The 25719-nt window shown below is 43.1% G+C and overlaps 1 protein-coding gene across 3 annotated transcripts in view; it reads left to right on the forward strand.

Annotated features, from left to right (window-relative positions):
* LOC137881855 (zinc finger protein 536-like) overlaps positions 1 to 20232 on the forward strand; it is a 25563-nt gene extending 5331 nt beyond the window's left edge. The window contains exons 2-5 of one of the 3 annotated variants that reach the window (XM_068724006.1): positions 5400 to 7226; positions 12597 to 13520; positions 17312 to 17349; positions 19806 to 19962. In XM_068724006.1, coding sequence (XP_068580107.1) covers positions 5609 to 7226; positions 12597 to 13520; positions 17312 to 17349; positions 19806 to 19865 — 2640 coding nt within the window. In that variant the 5' untranslated portion in view covers positions 5400 to 5608 and the 3' untranslated portion in view covers positions 19866 to 19962. Of the gene's footprint in view, positions 1 to 5399; positions 7227 to 12596; positions 13521 to 14705; positions 15423 to 17311; positions 17350 to 19805 lie in introns of those variants that run through there. The other 2 variants (XM_068724005.1, XM_068724007.1) reach the window with 2 other exon arrangements.
* Positions 20233 to 25719: the final 5487 nt, after the last annotated feature.

Here is a 25719-nt window from a genome sequence, read left to right on the forward strand (position 1 = left end):
CAAATGTGTATGTATTCCTTTATGAGTTCTTTAGCTATTACTCACAAGGAGCTAGTTTGTCAGTGCTGTGTGTGCTCTTTCTGTGCTCTGTACTCCCGCAGTAATGAATGGTGCTGGTTAGACTATTCTGTCTCCGTCAGGCTTTTGGGGGGGCCTACAGAGAAGCTCCTATAGAGTTTCATTAATCTGGCTGTCAGAAAGTATATGGGTGCTATCTTTTGTACAGGTCATGGTGGGCAGCTGTGTTACCACTGCCCTCTTCCTTGTTCTGGCTCTTCATCCCCTGACAGGGCAGTCCACAGGATGGTTGGCTGGCTGATTTGGTGGGTGGGCGCGTGGGTGAAGCGAGACACAGAGGGCATAATGCATGGCATGGGGCTTTTACTGTCTGCACATAAGCCTGCTCTGTATCAATGAATAACAATGTTGTTCTATGCCAACTGGGATAGTCAGGGAATTCCAGGAATTCTCAGGACATCTCTTGTTATGTGATCTAGAAGTAGGCAAAAAAACTGCACATAATCTGAGACATCAACAGATATGTAAAACACCACACACTGTATGAGGTATTAAGGTGTGTGTAACATTAAATACTTATTTCACGAGGTCAATAGTGTGAATGAATAACATTTTTATTATGTGTCATGCATACAACAATGCATGATGAGAGAAATCAGAATAAATACTAGTTGAATAACCCATCTCTACTTCTTAGTTATCGAACTAGCTAAACTTTACCTCTTCAAAATTAAACGGCTGATTTTTGATCATCTGAACCCCAGAATATTTCAGGATTTTGTTCTCCCATGTCATGGAAAATTGCTACTCTTATATAATCACATTATGAGCTATATAAAAGCAGAACAATTTTTAATATCTGACTTTCATCTGATGTATAGTTTGCATGATCACAATGCCCACTAGTGTTTTTCTACTCTTTTATAGATAATCTTTATTTTAGGTTACATTAGATAGGTTACTGTAACGGTTGGTTGCGGGCTCATGCAGCAATGTGTGGTGCATTCAGCTTTCAGCTTAACCATCCACATAAATTATTAATGCTTTTTAACTGCTGTTAAAAAGAAATATGAAATATGCACTTCTGATCTATAAATTTCATTCCAGTGTCAGCGCTCCATGGATTTACAATATTGCCCATCCATCCTAGCTGACAATATGCTGCAACTACAAAGTGAAAAGATTACACTTCCACCCTCCTGTAGATTAAATACTGAAATACAGAGTCCTTAGTCTGACTGCAGTAAAAATAACTGTAACCATGTTTGATATTGTCAGATCCGAAATCATCCAGAATGCACAGCTCCGATGGCTGGTTTAATTGTGTATGTGTCACTTTTTTTCTTTTCTTTTATTGGCTGTGCTAAATCACACCTGCTCCTTGTTCGTGTACGCGCGGCCACACCTAAGAGGCGCTACTGTGACGCGATGCTTAATAACAATCAAGCCCTCTCTCAATCTGCACCAAAACGAGCCTAATTCACTCTGACAGAGAAACACCTGATGGCCCTGCATACCACCCCAGTCTCCAACAATTCCTAACCTAGTACACACACACACACACACACACACACACACACACACACACACGCGCACGCACACACACACATACACACGCACGCACACACACACACACACACACACACACACACACACACACACACACACACACACACACACATACGGTGAAGGTTTTATGCCTCCGTCTTATGCTTAGTTAATCAGAGGAATACCACTTTAACAAATATGAAGTGGATTTGGTGTATGCTAATATCCTCCGCTCACTTTCTCCCTGTCAGATATGATTAGGTCAGGCTGGTTTCCTTACATTGATCTCAGTGCAGAGCAGACAGGCTGCTCACACCAGCCGTGGCTGCAGGCGCGCTACCTCTTTATCTGTTTGGTTTTGTATATTTTCATGACTGATTCAGGTTGCTATGGACCATAGGCAGCAGCAGCAGCAGCAGGTGGCTCGAACTTGCTTTATCTTGAAAGCCTTTATTTACATTAAACCTGGTAGTAGTCTTTGATTCAGGTTGTGTTTAGTTTGGGTTGCTCTTTTATTAAGTGCCTTACTCATGCTTTCAGCTAGCTGGGCATGGCAGACATGTGGCACACATGCATTGCTAAATAGTTACGTTTATTACCTTATTTGACAGAGACAGCGCACATTAATAACATTTCTAAAGATATGCCAGGCTAATTTTCATCTGTTGTCCCCGGGCAGGCAGTTGTTAAAATCACAGATGTTGGAAATAAAAGTGTTGGAAATACAATCGATAAAAGCGGTTAAAAAACACATGTAGATACAAAGAGATCCTGCATTACATAGAGACGAGACAGACAGTCCTTAAAACACACAGAATCAACAGATAGCATGAGAAAACAATATTAGGCCGGATGACGTGTATTACAGTAACTATGACCGGAGCTTGTTATAGTCACTGTACTCGTGCTCCTACACTAGGGATAAACCAATACCGATACCGATACTGGGCCGATATGGACTTGATTAGCTGGATCGGGTATCAGTGACAACGAAGCCAATCAATTCAATTCTATGTTTGTATACCATACACTGTATACTATATATTTGTATACTGGAATTTGTTGCTGCTTTTAAAAATGTATACTTGAATTGTAATTCATGTTAATGTTAAATATGTTTTGCCAAGTTGCTGGTGCACAATTTATTATTTTGATAAAAAATAACAATTCAGTAAATGTATATCTTTGCATTTACTTCCTACTATTTTTACAAAGTTAAGAAATCAATGTTTAGGTTGAGTTTGATGTTTCCTTACACATACAAGAATGATCCCAGTCACTTCCACACAGTGAGGCTTACAGCTTATTAATTAAATGTTGGTATTGGATCGGTACTCTGTATCGAAAACCCGGGTATCACTGTCGGGGCTGAAAAAGTCAGATTGGTGCATCCCCGTCTTACATGAAACATAATAGTGACAAATAAGACAGCACAAAAACATCACACTGTTCTAGTGTTCACAAGTTTAATTTCTAATAAACCAGGCTCTTAATGTTGGAAGGAATGGTAGTTGGTTCTTTCGTTTTGGCAAGGCAAGGCAAGTTTATTTGTATAGCACATTTCAACAACAAGGCAATTCAAAGTGCTTCACATAAAACCATTAAAAGCATCAAAACATAATACAAAAAGGGAAAAACAATTAAGAAACATTAAAAACAGTCATTAAAACACTAAAAAGCAGTGTAAGAAATAAAATACAGTAGTAAAATGCAGAATTGCAGGAAATTGATTAATGTCCTGGAATGTGGTTCAATTAAAGGCAGCAGCAAACAGAAAAGTCTTCAGTCTAGATTTAAAGGAGCTGAGGGTCTCAGCAGACCTGCAGCTTTCTGGGACTTTGTTCCAGATATGTGGAGCAGAAGAACTGAACGCTGCTTCTCCATGTTTAGTTCTGACTCTGGGAACAGAAAGTAGACCGGTCCCAGACCACCTAAGGGGTCGGGATGGTTCATAAGGTAGCAGCAGATCAGAGATGTATTTTGGCCCTAAACCATTCAGTGCTTTTTAAACCAACAGCAGGATTTTAAAGTCAATTATTTGTTGGACAGGAAGCCAGTGCAAAGACCTCAGACCTGGAGTGATGTGATCTACTTTCTTGGTCTTAGTGAGGACTCGAGCTGCAGCGTTCTGAATCAGCTGCAGCTTTCTGACTGACTTTTTACAGAGACCTGTAAACACACCGTTACAGTAGTCGAGTCTACTGAAGACTAATGCATGGACAAGTTTTTCCAAATCCTGTTGAGACATAAGTCCTCTAATCCTTGATATATTCTTCAGGTGATTGTAGGCTGATTTTGTGATTGTCTTGATGTGGCTGTTCAGGTTTAGGTCTGAATCCATAACTACACCTAGATTTCTGGCTTGTGTTCGTTAACATCAGTGATTGAAGCTGAGCGCTGACTTTCAATCGTTCGTCCTTGGTACCAAATACAATTACTTTTGTTTTATCTTTGTTTAATTGAAGACAATTCTGGCACATCCAGTTGTTGATTCGTTACTGCAATAAAAGAAATGCACACACAACTATTCAGTATTTCAAGTTATTTGATGCTGCAGACGCGCATCCATTTGAAGTTCAGTTTGATCAATCATTATTGATTGGATGCAGCCTTCAAATTGGATACACTGTACAATATTACACATCCAAGGCTACAGTACAGTAATGACATTAATAGATTCAAATGCGATAATAGCTCAAATGACCGTAATCCTTGAGAGTTGGTGGGAGGGGGGGGGGGGGGGGGGGGCATCCTCTGCTCCCCCCTTTGTTTTGGTGCTCAGGAATACCAGGTTAAGGAATATGAAGTGGATCTACTGTATTATAATACAATTTACTCACTTTTGTCCTGTCAGATATGATTAGGTCAATAGCAGGTTACATTGATTCTCTACAGCTCAGAGCAGACACGCTGCTCACACCAACTACTGTGGCCAGCCTGCCAGCTTTTTATCTGTGTGGTTTTGTGTACATCATTTTCATGACTGACTGAGGTTGCAGTCCAGGATGATGTAAGCCTGTGTTAATTCAGTGTGGACAGTGCAGGCTTTGTTCTGTGCCCTTTGGTGCTGCACTAGAGCTGTGCCGGGCTCGCTTATGTGACCTCTACCATTGTAGCACGATGTGAATTTGAAGCTTTGTTTTGCTGCTGCAGTTGAATCAAAAAAAAAGGGGGAAGCTTGGCGGGGGAGAAGTGAAGCATATTTTAGCTTTCCATTTGGATATTCTTCCTTTAACTTTAGTTTGCATTTTTGCATCATCAAGTTGTTTATTTCCCTTAGTACTCCTGTGACATAATTATCCGGGTAAAGGTTTTATTCAAATATGCAATAGACCTGCTGAAAAAGCTTAACTTTAATCTTTTTTTTTAAGCGCAGATTTGTGAAATGCAAAGGAAGGGCAAGTAGAAGCAGACAGTCTTTGATGTTTGTGCTGCCTTAGTATTGTGTGTCAGTACAGAATGAGATCAAGACAAAGATTCTCACCTTACCCTTTAGTAAAGATGAGATATTTGTTGAGGAAGCCTTTGTGGTTAGACTTAATCAGCATTTTCACGGTCTCTAACAATAATCTAAAACCACAGGTATACATTAAGACAGGATGACGAGAGTCAGAACTTACTTTGCTCTATTTCCTGACCTATTTGTGGTGCATCACTGGCATTATACAGCAGCTGCAAAAGTACAGATTTACACCGTTAATTGACAGCTCAGAGCCCCACTTACACTATACTCACCTGTTCTTGGTCTATCTGAGCTGGGGATTTTTGTATTTGAATAATGTATATGTTTTGGCAGAATTTGACCTTAATGTTCCTTTTGTGTTTTTTTTTAGGTCTGGGCTACAACAAACAGACATTTCATCTGAACAGCATGAATCAACATCCTGTTTCAACTGAATAAGTGCAAACAGTCAGCATACAGTTGTCTGCTAACCTTCCGACCGTCCCACACACACACACCCCTGACCACCATACTGTAACATCAGCCAGTGCCTGAAAGGACAGCTTCATTACCCCGTCCACCCACCCAATTAGGAGCCAGATGGCGCTTCTGGCCAATCAAATCATGGATGCAAGGATTCTCAGCAGCATGAATGGGAGAGCAGAGCTTTCCCAGTTCTTGAGGGTCACCAATCAAAGCATCGTCTCCCAGGTAAATTCCACCCAGGATGACAGTCGCAAGAACAGGAAGTATCCCTGCCCGTTGTGTGGAAAGCGTTTTCGCTTCAACAGCATTCTGTCCCTTCACATGCGCACACACACCGGCGAGAAGCCCTTCAAGTGCCCGTATTGCGACCACAGGGCTGCCCAGAAGGGCAACCTGAAGATACACCTCCGTACTCACAAGCAAGGCATTCTGGGTAAAGGCCGTGGGAGAATTAGGGAGGAAAATAGATTGCTTCATGAGCTTGAGGAAAGGGCGATAATAAGGGACAGGCAGACGCGAGCTGGTCATGTTGGCCAACAGCAAACACCCAATATAAACCAACTTCAAAAGCCCCAACTGTTACAGACTGTCCCGACACAACCACCATTCTTAACAATCTCTGGTGCTGCAGAGAGCCAGCCACACACATCCACATCTCCTAAGGTAACTCCCATCCATGATGATCCCATCCAGCCCCAACCCACCGGCTTCCGCTGCTCATTCTGTAAGGGAAAGTTCAGGAAGCAGCAGGAGCTTGAGCGCCACATCAGGATCCTACATAAACCCTATAAATGCACCTTGTGCGAGTTTGCGGCTTCACAAGAGGAGGACCTCATCGGCCACGTTGAGACAACGCATATAACTGCTGATTCGGGATCAGGGCAGAGGCCCGCCATCGGGGCCGGCGACAAGAAGAGGCCCGCTGGCGAATTCCCCTGCGAGGTGTGCGGCCAGACATTCAGCCAGGCCTGGTTCCTGAAGGGTCACATGAGGAAACACAAGGACTCTTTTGAGCACTGCTGTCAGATCTGTGGCCGTCGTTTTAAAGAACCCTGGTTTCTCAAGAACCACATGAAGGTCCACCTAAATAAGTTGGCTGCTAAGCGTAATCTCCCCGCTGAACATGAGACCTCTGTTAACATGGAGAACCTGACACAAGACCACCAGAGCAACCTCTACTCACAGTACATCACCCGCATTCACAACAGGTTCCTCACAGCTGAGAGAGCCGACCATCAAGATTATAACCAGCTGCTCGCCACAGCTGGAGTTGACATGAAGGTTAGGGAGATGTTAGGGAGGATGATTTCCTCAGGTCCAGGCCCTTTGACAGATGCAGAGAGCTCCTCCTTACTGGGTTTAAATCATCTCCACCCTCCACTGAGCTCCACTAGCATGGACTATCTGCAGAAAGTCATGTCTAACAGAGATGCACTCAACAGCAGCAGCAGCTACCCAGGCTGGCAGATCATGACACCAGGGCTGCCTGTTGAACAGCAAATGTTCGGTCTTAAAGACCAGCAGCAGAGCTCCTCCTACCTGCCTGAGAGATGTCTCCCTGTAGACGATGGCAAAGTGTCTCTCGGCGACCCAGACACTCAGGCCATCAGCAGGCCAGGTAGCCCAGGCAGCGTGAGCCGTCATGGGCAGAAAGAGATCATCACAGAGACGGGGAGCTCCCACTCTGGCAGTGGCCTTGATCATCAACCGCAATCTTCTTCTCCAGTTACAGGTAATTGAGTCATGGAAAGCTCTTTTTTCTGATGTTTTTTTTTTTTTTTGAGATTTTCGATAAATATGAGGATAGCAGGATATTTTTTTAGTGCTTTCCAAAGTTTGACATCCTCATAGTCTAATGAAGGACACTATCAATTGCATTATGGGAACCATAAGATCCCGTGTTTATGGACCTTGAACCATACTGCGTGTTAAAAATATAAATATCTCTTCCTTTGCTGCTTCGATTCTGACCGTTATTTTATTTTTTTTAAACTTCAAAAAGAAAATTGGCCATTTTTCCTTTAATTGACAGCAGAGACGCAGAGATGAAATGCAACATGAAAGCCTTCGCCACCTGGATTCGAGCCAGAACAGTTGAGGTTTACAATGGTTTAATCTGTGTCTTGCAAGTCCCCCTTATTAACATACTGAATCACTGTTTGTCAGGTGTTTTTGCTAAGATGACAGACCTCATTACAGTGCTCTAATTAAATCAGTGTAGAATATCACAACAAAGGATCAAATCTCTGCATCTCATAATCTTATATAATATCTAATAATATGTTTTCTTTTTAAAGTGGAAATATAGTAGTGAAGTGACAGCTGTGGCCTCATCTTTCTTCCCACTTGGTGTAGGTGGACATGAAGCGCAGGGTCAGCAACACCACCACAGATATTACTGTCATCCGCAAGGACTTTGTCTTCCTTTAAAAGATAATGGCATCATGTTGAATTGTAGGGATAATTAGTACCCTCTATTTTATATCCGTCACATCCCCACCCCTTGCCTACGGGGGCACAAGATGTTAATGCATGCCATCTGGTGTTTTTAATGATTTGATATATACCACCCAGTGATTTTTATGATTTGATCTACCACCTGGTATTTTTATTGATAGTCTTCTGTTCCACCTGGTGATTTGGATGATTCGGCTCTCTGGGTAAATGTCTTTCTTGTCATGGCATCCTGCTAACATGTTATCATGAGCCTAAATTACTGCTATAACAGCGTTGTTAAGAGAAGAAAAATAAATCCCAACTTTTGTTCTGTTTCTTCATCAGCTTACGACTGTGGTTATTTTCCACTGGAGTGCTGCTGTTATGTACGTCCAAGTCTGCCGCGCTCTCGTGGGATTTGATCCAGCATCCTCTTAAATGATGGCCGTATAGCAGAGATAAATGGATCAGGTCTAATCTCATTAGATGTTTTGTTTCCATATTGTACACACATACTGGTATCTGCATATTTACATGTAAATGCTCGGCGTTTATGGGCAAATCCCTCTCTGGTTGCTCTTTAAGAAACATATTCAAGCTCTGTTGTTTTTACTTTCCCTCTTCTCCCCTATCTCCAAGACCATACGGTGTCACTTCCAGAAACATTTATGATAGCTGGCTAGCTGAGGATTTGAGTGCACACAGTTCTGGGATGGCACATTCAGTATCAGACTCTAATTTCAGTCAATATTAAGCATGGAAACTAATTCATTGTAAAGGTCAGGCGTCATTGCTTTAGTCAATGATGGATCCGGCAGGCTCTCGCTCCCCCTCTCCTCCTCTCCTCTCTGTTCTTAGTCTTGTGTAATGGTAGACTCACTCTGGGGGCTTAGCACCGCATTGTTTAGCTCTGACAATATATCCCAGAGACCTCTGCAGCTGCTCCCTGCGCTCACAATGACAGATTAATTAACACAATCACACGCTGCTGGCCCTGGCTCAACACACAGGTCTGCTGCGGGACAGATAGGTAAATCCTACACATATGGAGAACACGCACCACTTGATGAGGGTTTAATAACAGGGATAAGTTTTTTCGGAGGTGGGGGGTTGTAACTGATCAAGTCTGTCTGTCTCGACGGTTGGACGTGGAGGAAGAGAGAGGGAGAGAGTGAGTGTTTTCTAATTCAGGAGAGCAGAGATGCTGAGGAAGAATTACCACTGCCAGATGTTCAGCTTGAGGAACATTGATTAGTCCAGAATTACTGGCTGCATTATTCATAGTCAGCCTATGGTGGTCATGAAGTTATTGATGTTCTCAATATGGATAGCAAATATAGTACAGTCATGGCTGTCAGAGTGAGAGACGGCGTCTTTGCTCGATACATTCCAGATACAGTGCTGGATTTAGATTTTTAACTGCAGAAGCCCAGCATCTTAAATTAGAAATTGCGTTTTGATTTCAATAGCAGGCGTGTGTCATGATATTCTCTCAATATCTCACCAGGACTTTATTTGAAAATGCACTTTGACTTTAATTATAATCTGAGATTAAGACTAACGACTCTTCTTAAAATGATAAACTAATGAAGGGTGCACGCTTCAGGCCTCTGACCTACATTGGACCAGTTAGATCCAAGCTCAGAATAAAAACATGCCTAACAAACATAAAATGCTCTGACAGTTATTAATTAGTCCCATTCAATACTCTTAACCTTAAGGTCAGTGAGCAGACACCATGTAATGATGTTGTCCCCACATGTGTTTTGTCCCTTATTCCCTGCTTTTAAACTTCTTTTACTGTAAGCGTTAAAGCTAAGAAATGATAAGCGTCTGTAAAGCTGTGACTGGTAATACGAGCAGTGGTTTACCCAGAAACACAGATAAAGCAAGCTGCTCTACAGAGTGTCACTTTTCATTTGGCTGTTCCAGTTACATCAGTCTATTCTTTGTGATTGCTGACAGTAAAAGCATCTTTTAACCAAACGGGTCCTTATCTAACTCGGCCCTGTGTCTAGCTCAACAAATTCAGCTTCTTACTCAGAGATCACAGCCAGTCTGACTGGTTTGTCTGAACTGATTACCTGTTGGCTTTTCTGTCTCCCTCTCACTTCTGTCTTTTAATCCTCTTTTTAATTATTATTGCAGATATGAGGCTCAAATTAAGCTCAAAATGCTTGTTTTCCTAGCATGCAGATAAAAAGATTTACCCAGGGAGTTCTGAACACCTGCCTTGAAATATTGTTCCACCATCTCCTGAATGCCATTTGGCTTAATTGACTTGGAAACGTCCCAAATGCGTCATTGACTATGTGGTCTAATTAATATTAATAATATATGCTATTATAAACATCAAAGAACATCTGGTGCCCCTGTTTTTCTCACTAGTCTTGTGTGTTACTCCCTTTCCCTCTCTCCCTCACTCTGTTTCATCTTAAACCAAACCAGCCACAATGTATCTCTGCTTTGCATTTCGGGTGCTTGATTGCATATATAGAAAGAGCTAAAACCTTACTGTATATAGAGTTTGATATCTACAATATAACTGCCAAATGCCTATGTAAGCATATAGTATGTGAGCCTGTGATTGCATTGACGGTGATGTATGGTTGTAAATCTTAAAGCTTATTTCCATATGAAATGAATCACTCGTCCAAGCCCAGCTGCTTGCTTTTTCCACAGACACGGCTCACTTGAGGAATTTATTTACTTATTTATTTACCTTTCTCCTCTGCCTTTCACATCCAGTAAATGCGGATAACTCATACGCATCACTTCATTAGTTGTTCTGTGTTAGGTGAGAGAGGCTGGGGTTTGTAATGATGCAGTAATTGGAGTTTTGGTTGATAAATCTAAGCTCTAAAATTACTCCCCTCACATAATGTGAGCCTCGGCAGTGTAAGTAAATCTTAAACTGATTAAGTTAGCATGAACCAGGCAATCACAAAGATGGCACCCATCCAAACGAAGAGAAGAAATAGGCAGAGTCTTCGTTCTTTGTATTGTTTTACTGCTCTCATGTAGGCTGGCAAATGGGTTTAGGAAGGTCCACGCTGAAAGATGAGGTCAGATATATGTGTTTTCTGCATTCGGAGCTGGCCGGTAATGTCATCGTAATTTAAGCCGCAGAATAATTGAGATGTATGGCGTGTCTGACACGAGTTCCATTAAGCTGTTTGGATTTTTTTTTATTTCTTACTGGAGACAAGGGTGTGGCACCATTGAAGTCTCTTTCCCGCTCTCACACAGACACGCACGTCGGCACGCACATTCATGCACGCACACATTAAATCAAACACACTGTACACACTGTAGACACACAAACAGTGCAAACAGGGGTGACTGCCTTCAGTTCAGGGGCGTGGATTTGCCATTTCAGCAGTGATTTTTCTGTTTCATTAGGTTCAGCTATTATTTAGGTAATATGTGGGCTTTGTTTTATGGTTTTCGCACGTTTGAAAAGTCAAAAAGTCAAATAGCCCTCCTTTTACTACCATTCACCTCACAAAGGTGGTTTTTCCAATAAAGTTAGAAACAAAGTAAAGTAACAACTCCAGATCATTAGATTTGGATTTACCTCAGAGAATTACTTCAGGGTCAGATCTTGAGGTGTATGAAATTGATATTTCTCTGGCGGGGATGAATCGCTGTTGTAACTCAGATATTAGTCCATTAAAGAAGAACAATAAGGCATCACTATGCATAGAATTAAATTAATGGTGGTGGGTTTATCTCCCAATCCCAGACGCATCCCTAAAAGACACAGTATAATGTATGACCTGACCTTCAAATGCCAGGAGAGTGTTGGGCAATAAACTGCCAATATTTGTGGCTTAATGGCGTCGGATGACTTTTACTGTAATTGGAATGGCAGCGAAACAGCTGGGCTGTTTAAAGACAGTGCAAGGCTGAGGTCTCAGACAATCACTAACTCAAAATGGTCACAGGGAGTGTGTTTAACCCTGGAGGGAGTTTCTGTGATAGCTATAATGATTAAACTGTAGGTAAACAGAGGGAAGAAGACGTTCAAATTACCTTTAATTAAAAGTTATGGTGAACAGGATCAAATCTTGTTTCCAGATGGATATTTTTCATCGGCTAAAAAGAGAAAAATTACCCTTTGTCATTCTCCACAATAACACACTTTGTACTTTTTGAATTATGGCTCCAACACACCATTTTTCACAAGTATGAAGCAAAAATAAACTCAGCTACAGTACATGGTGCGGTTAATCAGAACTGCTCACATGTTGGACTTCGTTATTTTTGACTGGGGAACCCACTTACTGGTTTTGATGGAATGAGGTTCTTGTCTGCGACATCTGCCTTGTTCTACTTGCTTTGAATTTGACTGTTTATTATTTCTGGAAGAATCTTGTTTGGTGTTAACATCTTTGGGTGTATTTATTGCACATGGTGGTGGCGTCCATACTGTAAAATGATGGATCACTGGAGCTGAAAGCTGATTACAAGCTTGATTTACTGCAGGGCAGCGCTTAAATCATTCAACTCAGCCTGGTGTGGGATTGCAACATTTTTCATGTTTAGACAACGGTTGTTGGTACATACTTTTCTCAGAACTGAGTGCTCAGTATGACTCATATGCACACAGTTTCCTAATTTGATTTGGATTGTGTTGTGTCTTTGCTGTTTTTGTCTGTGTTAGGTGAGAAAGTCTACAGGTGTCCACTCTCCAGCGACTTCACCGCTGCACAGACAGCCTCCCTCGGCTTCCATCTGGATCGCTACCACTTCCCCCACTGGCAAAACAGCAGAGATCTTTCTTCTCCACTGCAGCCCACCAGCAGCAGCAGCTCCAGTCCCAACCCCAACCCCAAACTCAGACCCAGATCCAGGGAAGACTGGAGCCCAGCCCACTATCTTGGTCTGGAGAGCCATGGTGAAAATGCCCTGCTCATCAACAAGCAGCCTGACCTCACTGACAAAGAAGCAGGTGTAGAGGGCTCTTTATCGGCTCAAACCAGGAAGTCCCAGTATGAGCCTTTAGATTTGTCTGTCAGGCCGGAGTCTGTCATGTCTCATTCAGGCATGTCTCCGGCTGTACTGGTACAGATGTCTGGTGTTTTCAGTAATGGACTCTCCTCCTCCATTACCCGCCGGCTACAAAGTTACTCTAACGTTGCAGCTGAACTCGGCGTGAAACCGGCATATCAGTGTGACCTTTTGGTGCAGGGAACAAGAGAAGAGATGAACGCACAGAATGCCGGCTCCACGGGTCACAACGGTGAAGGTGAATTTGAGAAATCAGAGCTCGGGAGGCAGGACGAAAATGATGCCAAGTGGAAGATGCTGAAAAATAATATCCTCGAGGCAGAGGAGCTGGGGCAGGCTGATTTCCAGAGTCCTGGCGAGAAGAAGCACGACATTCCCGGACTTTGGGGCAGAGCTGTGGCTGAATCTCCCATCTCCTCTCTGGAGAACTTGACTCCAGGACAGGCGGATCAAATCCAACACCAAGGCGGCCTGCTCTCCTTCTTCAGATCCCAGGGGAACCTGAGCAGCACACCTGCCAGCGCACACAAAGCCAGTCTGAACGATGTTGGGAACATGGAGAAAGATGTTACATCAGGTGAGCATCTATATCATGTATGTTAAATGCAGCTGTCACTGTTATCAAGATGAAGCCATGGTGGCATTAAGATTTGAAGGTGTCTACTGCCACCTAGTGGACACAAGCTAGTCTCTACTTTTTTCCCATCTTGTTACCTCCTTTCAGATGCTTTGTACCACCCCCTCTGAATGTGATAGACCACTGCAGATGGGCATATAACAATATTACAGTTGGCTTACTTAATTCTAAATATAAGAGGCTGACTAGCATGCGTGTCATTATCTACCCCAAGGATGCTGTTACAGAAATGTAAAAAAAGAAAACAGTATTTTGGCAGTATCATTTTGGCACCATCATCACCTGACAGAGGAAGTGTAAAGAGTGAGTGTGAGTGTGTGAATAAATCAAGCCAATTACAAACAACACATCTCCTCTTCACTTTTTTTTTTTTTTTTGCTATCTTTTTTCTCAAATGAGGGCTAAAAAAGACACAGGTGTGTGGCACTGATTACCCTACACTTTAAAGGATGATATAATCTCCCTGTGTGATAGGTTACAAATCACCCAAACCAATGGAAGCCCACTGATGGAGAGGCTTAAACTCTTGTGCTGGTGTGATATGCTCGCTGAGTGCAGATTTAATAATGCTGTCTCTCAAGAGAGGGAATCCAACAGCTGGGGTCTTTGATATGCATGTATTATGAGTGCAACATGATACACCTTCCCTCTGATCCCCCTCTTATTCAGAAACTCAATATGTTCATGTGAAAGACAGGAAAGTGCCTGTCAACTCCATTAGGGATTAACATCTGTTCCCTTTCTTTATGATTCTAACAGCAAGATGTAGTTTTCTATTTGATTGTACAGATGGTTATAATAATATGCCGAAAAGCACCCCTCTCCTTCAACTCCTGTCAAGGCCGTTGCACTGTTTCTTGCTGTTATCGCGTATAAAGTCGCTTGAATTTAAAAAAAAAAGATAGGCATTTAGAAAAGCTGACTGACGTCGTATTTGAACAAACCTCATATTTTAAATTACTTTAAAAATCTAGCAACATTTGACCATTTTAAACAATTTTTTTTAACCCTCATATACAGCACATTGTTCTGTGACCATCGCTTGTGTTTCTTAGCAATCTGATCAATGTATTTGTTTCCTGCTCGGAGTTATTTCAAGCATCTCTTGCCTTTTGTTTGCTGCAGATTGATCCTCCATATTTTTCTCTCTCCCTGAGGAGGAAGATGTCACAGACACAATAAACACCTGTCAGTCAAACTGGACACTGAGATGAGTAACTGACATTGAGAGTCCATTGAGTGTCCTCTAAAACTGAGCTAAGCAGGTGGCCCGGCAGGCTGTCCTGTCTGCAGTGCTGACCAGGTGGCTTTGTCACGGGGCTGTCTCCTGTTGCCCCCATCCTCTCCATACTGTATGGCACGTCGAGTGGCATGGTGACATATTGCCGGGCAGTTTGGACATGGAGTGATGTGTTTGTGATGACAGTTCAGGTCGGCTCCAATGTGCCAGCAGTGGTAATTGGCCAGATGGTGACCTCTGGTTGAACCTGTCTGCATGCTCATTAGTCTCACTGAGCCCTCCCTTGTGTGTTAAACAGAAACTCTCATCTCTGCACTGCTTTGACTAAACCACTAGATGGCAACATTTACCACTCTAACAGTTATGCTGTTGTAAAACCTGTAAATGTTTCTGTACCAGGTATTATGGCATGCTTTCATTTTTTCACAGGCACAATTAGGACAACTATTTTTGAGAACACAGTCATGTGGCGCCAGGGATGCCTCAGAGTTCATCCAACTTTAAACCAGTTAACCAGTAAACTAAACCAGCTGTGTCTTCTGCAACATCAGATCAGGCCTCTCAGACGCATGAGAACAAGAGAATATGAGAAGATCGATAAAGAAAGGATTAAAAATGAACGAACAACAGAGGACAGAGAGGAAGAAAAGGCCCTGATTTGAAAGGTTGAAAGGGGTGAGTCATTATCTCATTGTCTGACCTCTGCATACCCTCCGTGGAGAGGGTGACAGAGAGCGAGAGAAAAAGGAGAGAGACAAGGAGCGAGAAAGATCACCATAGATGGAGATAGATGGAGCGACAGCGAGGTGAAAGAGGAGCGGTAGTGCGGCTGTCTCCATGAGCAGATGTCGTTTGAGGGCAGCGAGAGGGCAGCGCGGCCTGCCTTTGTGCCGTGCTTCTCCCCATAGAGATAATGAAGGGTGGAGCACTGGGAAGGATGTGCAGTCATCACTCACTGTCTGTGTGCCATCAGAGCTCAGCCCTGTGTCATCCGTCACCATTCAGCTCCTCTGGCCCCCGTCGGCCCCGCCACTGTCATCATGGTCATTATCTCAGCCTGTGACACACAACACACTCTCACCGCACACACACACACACACACACACACACATGGGAATTCATGCGTACAGGTGCAAACATATACATATGTACAAACTAATGCAAATATGCACTAAAGGCAGGCAGGGTATGGTATTACATTTTTTAAACAGTGACTATACAATATTTGAGTTTCAATACTAATACCACACTTGTTTTGATAGCTTTCTCTGACACAAAAGAAACCAAAGTTCTCAAATATATAGGTTAAACACAACCCATACAAGAACTTTGCATAAATGAAAGTCTAACATTTGCAATCAGTTAATATCTGTTTAGAGCAAGGGTTTTCAAAGTCTTAGACTGTGGGCTAGTTTTGCTCAACTCCTGGATGCCTATGGGATCATGATTATGTTATTTGATCCCATAAACACTCAACAATTGAGCAAAGATAGCCTAATATTGCTGTTTGACATGACGTCCGACTACACCAAATACAGGAAGGGAAGTATAGGAAGAGGTCTGTCATAAGGCATTTATTTGTTTCTGAAAAACGGAAATTCCCCAAAACCACTGCATCTCTGAACTATGTCTTTAACCAAATCACACGCATTCTATGTGATCTTCTTTTGACAACTAATGTAATAGCTAATGGGAATTTTTTTTCCCATTGAAACTGTCCGGAACTCACTTTGGAAACCTCTGATTTTTAGAAAATAGCCTGACCAGAAGTTTACAGAGTGCTACTGTGCTACTGACACATTTTGTTTCGTACCACAATATTCTGAGGTCAGTCACAGCCCTACTTATAGCAAGAGAAGGTTACAAACTTGTACCTAAAGGAACAGTTTAACATTTCGGAATAGGCTTTTTAGTTTTCTTGTTGAGAGTTAAATGAGAAGACACCACCCTGATATTTGTACATTAAATATGAATCAACAGCCAGGCGAAGGTTAGCATAGCTAGCATAAAGACTGGAAACAGAAAGCCTGGCTTTGTCTGAAGTTTAAAAAATCTGCCTACTAACACCTCTTACGCTCACTAAAAAATATACTGTGTCTCCTTTGTTACATTTTTTACATAAACCTGAGAGGTGAAATTACACATCATGGTTTTACAGAGAGTTATGTACTAGACGCTTTCGTGGTGGTTGCATTGATTGCTAAAAGTAAGTCTGAGGAGGCAAGAAACACAAGTGGTCAAACAGGGTTTTTTTAAACAAACTCCGAGGTCAGCTTAACTTTGAGAGACTAAGCTGAACGATAGAATTACAACCTAAACTGTCTATTGTAAACATCCATCACAGTTTATGACTTCCTGGTTCATCTTTGACCTAGCATACATGCCATAGTTGTGTAAGTTTCCTGTGATTTTCCTCAGATAATCTGGCTGTACTGTTAGCTTGTTTACAATCTGTCTGACTGCCCGTGTTTCTTGTCTGACTTCGTTATAGTGATGTCGCCGTGTTCCCAGATCGCAGCAATAACTCCGGTGAGTATAATGTTATCATAACAGATGCAAACAATGGCCAAAATTACATAAGACCCAAGTTGTAATAAACCAGAACTGTCCTTTAATACAGTCCAATGTCAGTATTTTACAGAGTCAAAGTCAGTCATCATTCATACTGTTCTTCTTCCTTCACTCTTTCTCTCAACACCACACAATTCCACCCCCCTCATTTCCTGTCCAGTCTATTTTGTGCATCCGTGTGTGTATGTGTGTGTGTGTGAGTGTGTGTGGCTGGTCTGAAACTGTGGTTCGAGCAGCCTATGAATGGAGGATCATGTGGTGAAGAGATGGATGGCTCCGAGCCCACTCCTGTCTCCTCTAATTGTAAAATATTAGTTACATTAGACTGTGGCCTGTGATTAATGGAACTTATTTGGAGGTTGCCCTCTCTTGGACCTCCCCTCTCCTCTGGTGGGAGGGAAGAAAGAACAGCAGACCCAGGGAGACGATGGGGGAGAGAAAGAAAGGCGAGGGGGGAGACAAGCAGGGCAACAAGCGACTGATGCAAACGCGAGACCTTTTGGCTTATTATTAACTGACTTTATGAAAGTGTAATGGGCTACGGGATTGTTCACATCGTCTGAGTGCATTTACAAGATTTTAACAAGATTGAGGTAAATCTGTTCAGTCTCTCAAGTTACAATAGATGTGTACAATTTGGGGAATGTGGGTTTTTTCTGTTCCCTATGTGCTTATCTTTCATGACGGCAATTTTATAAGTGAGATTAAAAGATGCACAGAATCAGAAATGTTAATTATTTGCTGTCCACACCCATTTCCTGTTTTTCCCACTTCTATTGATTGAGGCTTGAAAAAGAGACAGTTGAGTTGAACACCACAAACAGCTCTGTACCTGGATTTTGACAAAGCTTTTCTTTTACAATTGTTCCTCCCAGACAGCTCTCCCTTCCTCGCGCAATAAGACTACTCCTACACACACACACACACACACACACACACACACACACACACACACACACACACACACACACACACACATACACACACACACACACACACACACACACACACACACACACACACACACACACACACACACACAACCCTCTGTGCCATCCTGATGATATTCAGATGTGTCAGGTCTTATCCTCTCTCTGACTGGTGTGTGAATGCCTGTGTGTGTCCTTTACGGCCATCAGGTTATTATACACCAACAGATGGAGCATTACCTTTTATTGCTCACACCGTCTGTGAGTTTTCCCACTTTTCCCCCCAAAAACACCTTTTTTATGTAGATGTGAAAGCGAGTGTTCAGCTGCGTACAGCTGTCTCGGCTCTGATGAGGAGTATGATAGAGAGGAAGAGGCGAGGGCGGGGTGAAAAGGCTGAGACAGCCCTCAGTTTTTGGGAAGTGATGTCAAATGACATCAGCACATAATGGTTTACTGTAACCATGAATCACAGAGAAACACATTAAAGTGTTAGACAGAGGGGAAAAGAGAAAGTCATTATATGAAGTAACATCTCAGAAATAGCACAGCAGTGAACAAGGACACATAACTGTCGAGGTAGACAGGTAAATGAGTCATCCAGCACAGTTTTTGTTTTGATCTTAGCTACACCTTCGGGCTTTGGTGTCACACTGATTTTTATTGAGGTCACGTAAACTTCTGGAAGCTATTAACGATATGCTTTGTTGTTTGTATCTTAAAGGTACACTCTGTGCTTTGTCATGTAGATTCACATTATTTGTAGCGAAGTTATGTAGCGGGCGCTAAAGAGGGGGACAGACAGGAAGTTTTGGCATGCCTTGCCTCCCAGCTGCAGACGCCTGTCATTCCTCAACTCAACACTTGTGTGTGTGTGTGTGTGTGTTTATTTGTCTGTGTGTGCATGTGTCTGTGTGTTGTGAACAGGAAATATGTTACAATGAATTAGAACTTGCTGGCCTTTTTACAAAAACATGTCAGCCCACGAAGTGTCACAGTGTTAGAAAGAGCATATTGTTGTTATGAGAACACATTTTTAGAGTGTTATTTTATTTAAACTTTTTTCTACAGTGACTCTAGCCCACTGTAACAAATAGGAAACTTGTTTGAGCCCCATTGAAACTTCACTGTGTGTGTGACTTTATTTCCCTCTGACATTTCTAAAGCTCAGTCAAAGTTTAACTTCTCACCTGCCAACATCTGGTCTAGAATACTGGAAACATGACTTGTCAAAAATTATATTTAATATCCAGAATTGTAAGCATACATTTTTTTCACAAGACTCAATCTCACCCTGCTCATTTTCACAAACCTTTTTCTTGATTAGCACCCTGTACTACAAAACGTCCCTGAATCTTTTGTTTTGAGCCAGAGCTGTTGGTCTGTGTTAATTTGACTGGCTCACAATTGTCATCTGGGACGAGGTTTGAGCTCTGTAACTGTATTAAGTCTGTTTTCTCTGTCTGCCCTCTTCATCTTTCCCAGCTCGGAAGCCGTTCCAGTGCAGGTACTGCCCCTACAGCGCCTCCCAGAAGGGCAACCTGAAGACCCACGTCCTCTGTGTCCACCGCAAGCCCTTTGACAACAGCCTCTACCCCGACCGCCGCCTCCGGCGCTCGCACACGCCCCAGAGGCCCTCCAGATTGCCTCAGAGCATCACGGGAGATAACCTTGCACCAGGAAGAGACCAGATCGGCATGACATCGCTCTGTGGGACTTGATGTTGTCATGGCAACAGCAGATACAGACAGTTATGATTATTGTTTTAGCTTCGTGTCGAAAGGGTTAGGATGATTGAAATTGTTTAAAAAAAATAGAGTTAACAACCAACCTTGATGTACATTCCAGTGTTTACTTGAAGAGCCACAGTACGTATTTATCTGTAGCAAAAAAGCTGCCTATAATAATAATAAAGTCCGTTGTGATGTGAAAGTGTAGCGAGGGTATTTAGTGCCGTTCATTTTGTCAGAATTGTCCAAACGATTTACTTGTGTTTACACGCATCTATCAGTTCAACACTTGTCCGATAGGGAGAATGTACCGTGCCTGCCCAAAGCACTTGTTCTTTCATCCAGTAAATACCCTGTGTTACATTTTTGTAAATATCGCTCGATTTCCCTTCCAGTCCAAAAGTCTTGTCTATCTGTCAGGATATGGTGCCAGATGTTCGGGCTTTAATCGCGGCAGATGTAATGAAGTAGAATGTTGCACATCGGAGCTTCCATTTGTTCTGGATTCCACTCCAGGGAGAAAGCCTCTCTCACATATAATTATTGCCCATTAACTCCTATGCTTCATGCCCTCGTGCTGGAACAATGCTCAATTAAGGGGAACCATGGAAATGGAAAAACTGCAGAGATGCATCGATAGTACATTCAAATCCTTTTTTTCTTACGTTTTTTTGTAAATTGAGTGGAACCAGCCATGTGTGTATGTACCAGATCTGCCCACTAGTATGAAATAGGCCCAATCAACACGGCTATTGTGTGCTGCCACGGCCATGTATGGTAATTTTAGCATGATCTGAGCTGCCTCAGCCTCCTGTGCCAAAAGCCTGCCTGTACACCCAGAGATCACCTTGGGCAGCTGTGTGCCTGTTCAGCCGGGGCCTTGTAGCCACAGCGATGTGACTTTGACTGACAGTCGGCCTGACAACTCCATTCATGCGCCACCTGCTAGCTGTCAATCAGGGTGGCCATCCTGGGGCTATTGACGGAGCTGTCAGCCTGTGTGAGATGTGTCTGTCAAAGCCCACCCACTCTGCCACTCTGTCTCCCTGCCTGGGCAGTCTGACATTCGTTTACTGTCCCTTTTCCATCCCGTCCATCTCTCTCTCTTTCTTCCACTCTGTGTCCGTTCGTCTCTTCCCTGTTTCCCTTCAGAGACATGCCAGCCCCTTAATCCCCGATCCAATCACAGATTCTTTGGGTACACGTTTGTCATCCTCAAACCCTCTGGTTTTTGTAATGGACTGCTTCACAAACACTTCTGCAGGTGACTCAGGCCTGATATACATGCAGTTTTATTGCTGCTTCTTGTATTTGTGTGTACCCCGTCAGCGCTCTGCGCCACTACTGCCACCAATTCTTTCTCTACTCTCTTTTTCCCCTCAATTTCTCTCGCCGCCGTCTTCCTCCTCTGCTCACTCGACCCTTCATCTCTCTAGCTGACAGGTGACAAGGTCTGGGCCTCCAGCTGACTGGCTAATCGGAGACCTGTCATACCTGTCAATAGTTTTTCAGAGCCATGCCAAGCCAAATCAGGCCAGACCAGACCACGCTTGTGAGTTGACCAAGGGCACAGAGTGTTGTGGCGATTTGAAGAAATGCTCCAAAAACTCACAGCGTTGTGGAAATTCTGTCACTTGTACCCCTCCAACAGCCCTCTGGATATGGATCATCCCTAAGGCCTCATCCTGTCAAACCTCCTAATTAAGCGCAGTTTCCCTTAAAGCCTTTAATTAATGCAGGGGAAGTTTGTTAATTACTCCTAACGGTGATGAATGTTTTAGTTAACGTCTCACAACCGTAGTCAATGTCATATTCAGGCTCTGTTGCTGCTTTGTAAGGGCTCATCTTTCTAGCGTACAGCCCTGTTTTTTTCATCGCTCCCAGTGTTGTTTTACGTTTGAACTCAAGGACTCATCGTGTCATCGCTTTATCTAAAAAGGCAGTTTGCATGTGATCAGGTCCTGTCGTGCCTCCACAGCCTGATTGGCTTGACAGACAGGTGAAAAACACAGATGCCAAATTCCTGTATTTTATCCACCGGAGCTTTGGCTCACCTTGACCTTTTGCTGAGAATGACATCCTGTTTACCTGCAGTAAATCAATCCTCATTCTCTGACACCTATAAATAACCCTTCTCTGGAGAAAAGGCGGACATGCCATCTCATAGTATCTCTGATGGCGTAGGTTCTATCTATCAACCCCAGATCAGAATCATCTCATTTTTCATTAATGAAATGTTGAAAAGTTAAGTTTTGAAAAAAAATTGGCTATATAGATATAGTCTTTTTATCTTTTGTATTTTTTTGTATCTTTTCTTTCCATTGTGAAAATGATCACCATTATCTTTTGTTTTCTTCTTGTTTCCCTGTTTTTCATGCTCCTGATAGTTATCCCCTCATCATTATTACTATTTACAGTTGCTTATCTGCAGACCATGTTTGAGGTCTCTTTCCCAACCTCATTGAGAGAGGCGGGCCATGTACAGCTAATCAGCCTGAATAAGTAAAGGAAACAGTTTGACAGGCCAGGTAATGAGAAGTAATGAATCACTAATCACAGTCTCTTACAACCCTTGGAGCACAGATGAAAAATTAAAGGTAATTAGCTTGCACAGTTGTGAAAACAATATTTAAGACTGTTGGCATCACATGGCACAGACTTAACAGATTTTCTCCGCCGACAACATACATCAACACAGCGCTGAAGTCCTAATATCAAGCTGTTATTGGAAAAGCTTTCTCGATGTAATTTTAGTGACTGATCTGATCAGGGTATACAAGTCTCCCTTTTTTCCCTCTCTCGCAGGCAATCTGGCCAAAACGTGAGCATGACAAATGTTTCACTTAGTTTTTCCCGTAGGATTTTCTCTACTGAGGAAAAGACGGAACATGCCAGAAACATGCTTCTGAGACTCAGCTTTGGTTAAAGTAACACTGAGGAACAGCGGAGTGTGAGATATTATTCATTCGCTATACTTCACACACTCACACACACACACACACACACACACACACACACACACACACACACACACATAGAATGTAAGGTAATTCAGAGACATGTGGTCATAGCGGTGAACCCTCTGCAGCTCTCCGTGGTACCTGTGCTTGACAGCAGAGTGAGAGATGCTTTGACAGGGTCCGTGTTTGACAAGTCTGCGCGAAACTCAAAGTACAGGATCCAGACACGGGCTGTCAGTCAAAGCCGGTGCATCTCCCAGCTGAGATGTGCCAGTTTAGTCACAGTTACAAAGGAACTAATATGCGTTAACTGGAGCAAGGCACACATATGGGCCTGGTAGAGCCCTGTGTCCCGAGGCTGGGATTGAATGGATGCCAAAGAACATAAGCCCAAGATATAAAAAGAATTACAAGGGGACAAATAAAACATGGGGATTATGTCAGTGTGAGAAATGGAGGTGTTGTAATTCTGCATGTGTGCCGGCTCGCCTCTCCTGTTTCAGCATCCAGGGCCTGTGGGCTGTAGCCCCGCAGTCCTGCACCTGTGCTCCGCCGATCCAGGAGCTTTAGAGACAGAATGGAGAGGAGGTTGTTATACTGTACGTGTCAGGGAGGGAGAAAAAGAGGGAAGAGAGAGGGAGGGTTGGAAAAGAAAAGTAGGACAGGACAGACTGATTGGGGATGTTGGAGACAGCAATCGGGCCCCAAATTGCTATTTCTGCCAAATCAGATGCCAGCACCCATGTTTTGAGTTTTAGGCGTACGTGTAGGAGAGTAACCGCCCTCATATCGTACAATACACATGTTTAGTTAAATACCAGTGACAGGAAGTGACTAGATTTGAGGCCACAGCTACTCCCCTGCTCAGCTGCTCGTGTCGTGTTATCGCCCAAAGTTCATTTGAGTTTCAAGCCTCCCCTCTCTCTCTCTCTCTTTTGCTCTATCTGCTGAAAAGACCTGTCTCGCATAACAAACAATTGCACCAAACTCTATTAAAATCACTTCATGGGGATGTGATAGTGCCTCAAGTTAAAGGCTGTAATTGAAAAGCATTTGACAAACCACGCACCGCAAAGCGACAATAGACAAGCTGTGATTCTCACTTGAGTTATTCAGTGGAAATGATTATCATCATTTTATTCTGTGCCCCGCACAACTTGCTTGAATAGTACGTCTCTAAAACAGTGATTCTCGGATTTGTTCATGCTAACGATCTTCAGATGGATAGACATCCAGATAATGATTTTCTTTTTCACCACATTAGTCAGTATACAACGGCCTGTGGAATCTATATTTCTAATGAAATAAAAGCTAAAATGAGCTTCTTTGGGATTTTTTTGATCTGATGACACCTAAGTGGGGCTGCCAGAATGCCACTTTGACAACTTACTGTTCTCCAACCTGCACTGAAGCGCAGTGTAACCAGTCAAACCCTAAGAAGTGGAAAGTCTCTCTGGGAAGATGCTCCCGTCCATTGATTTGAAGTGACAGCCACATCCTTGACAAACACACCTGTCAGTGTTCAAGTCACATCACATTTTCAGTTTTATAGACAGAAGACAGCAGAGGTGTGCAGGTGTGTGTACATATGTGTGTGTTTATGCACATGCGAGCATGAGTGCCCATAAGAAAGTTTCTTCATCCCCTTTTTTTTCATTTTTTGTGGATAGATACTTCCACTCTGCTCCAGCTGTTGTTCAGGAACACAGCCAGATTCTTTCATTGGCTTCTTCAGCCGATGTTTATGAAACAAGACATCTGTTATATTTATTTTCAAACACGCGTCAGAAATGGATTTAATGTGCCAGAACCTGCTGACCATCACTCTGTGTGTATAAGTTAGTGTCTGACTGAGATGGTCAGAGAATCTGTGTGTCTCTGCAGTGGCGTGGCAAGTTTTTGGCAGGGGAGGGGCTGGTTATGGGGACTGAGGAAGGAGGGGGGGGATAGGGTGATGAGCTGCTGCAATAATAAGCAGATTTTAATGATTTACTATAAATCAGCAGCCGAGGCCTCTGCTTGGGGAGACTGAGGGGGATGACAGCTCCTGACTCACACACCTCGCAAATGCCTTGCTGATGATGTGTGTGCGCTTCAGATCATCAATCACTGAGCACACACACACACACGCAGACATCCCACTTTTACAAAAACATGCTTTCAACACACGTACACAGATGCACACAGACACACACACACACACACACACACACCCACACACACACACACACACACACACACACACACACACACACACACACACACACACACACACACACACATGTGCAGCCACACACATGTTCCTTGTCTCTAATGTCTCCTCTGCTGTGGCAGGGGACAAATCAATCATGGGTACAGAAGTTCAAGGGGGTAAGAGATTGTCTGGTCCGTTTTTCCCTATGCTATTGATCCCATTTTACTGGCATCATCGCCAAGCTGTCTCGCAAACCCCGGGACGGCGATGGATTGAAAGTGGATGATTGAGAGAGGAGGTAGGGTGACATTCACTGTAATCTCAGCCCCGCACCCGCACCCCTGCCCCCAACCCCGCCCTTCTCCTCACACACAGACAAATCCAATGACATTGAAAGTTAGCATTGTAACAGGAGTTTTTGGGAGCAGATATAATCAGGCCTATCAGCTTAAGTTTCCCAGTGAAGGAAACACACTTTGCAAAGATTAACAGTGTTTTTTTTGTCTTCCTGTCTC

This window comes from Cebidichthys violaceus, unplaced genomic scaffold, assembly GCF_023349555.1.
Source record: "Cebidichthys violaceus isolate CVI_PGR_0920_01 unplaced genomic scaffold, fCebVio1.0.p SCAF_3, whole genome shotgun sequence".
Classification (NCBI taxonomy): domain Eukaryota; kingdom Metazoa; phylum Chordata; class Actinopteri; order Perciformes; family Stichaeidae; genus Cebidichthys; species Cebidichthys violaceus.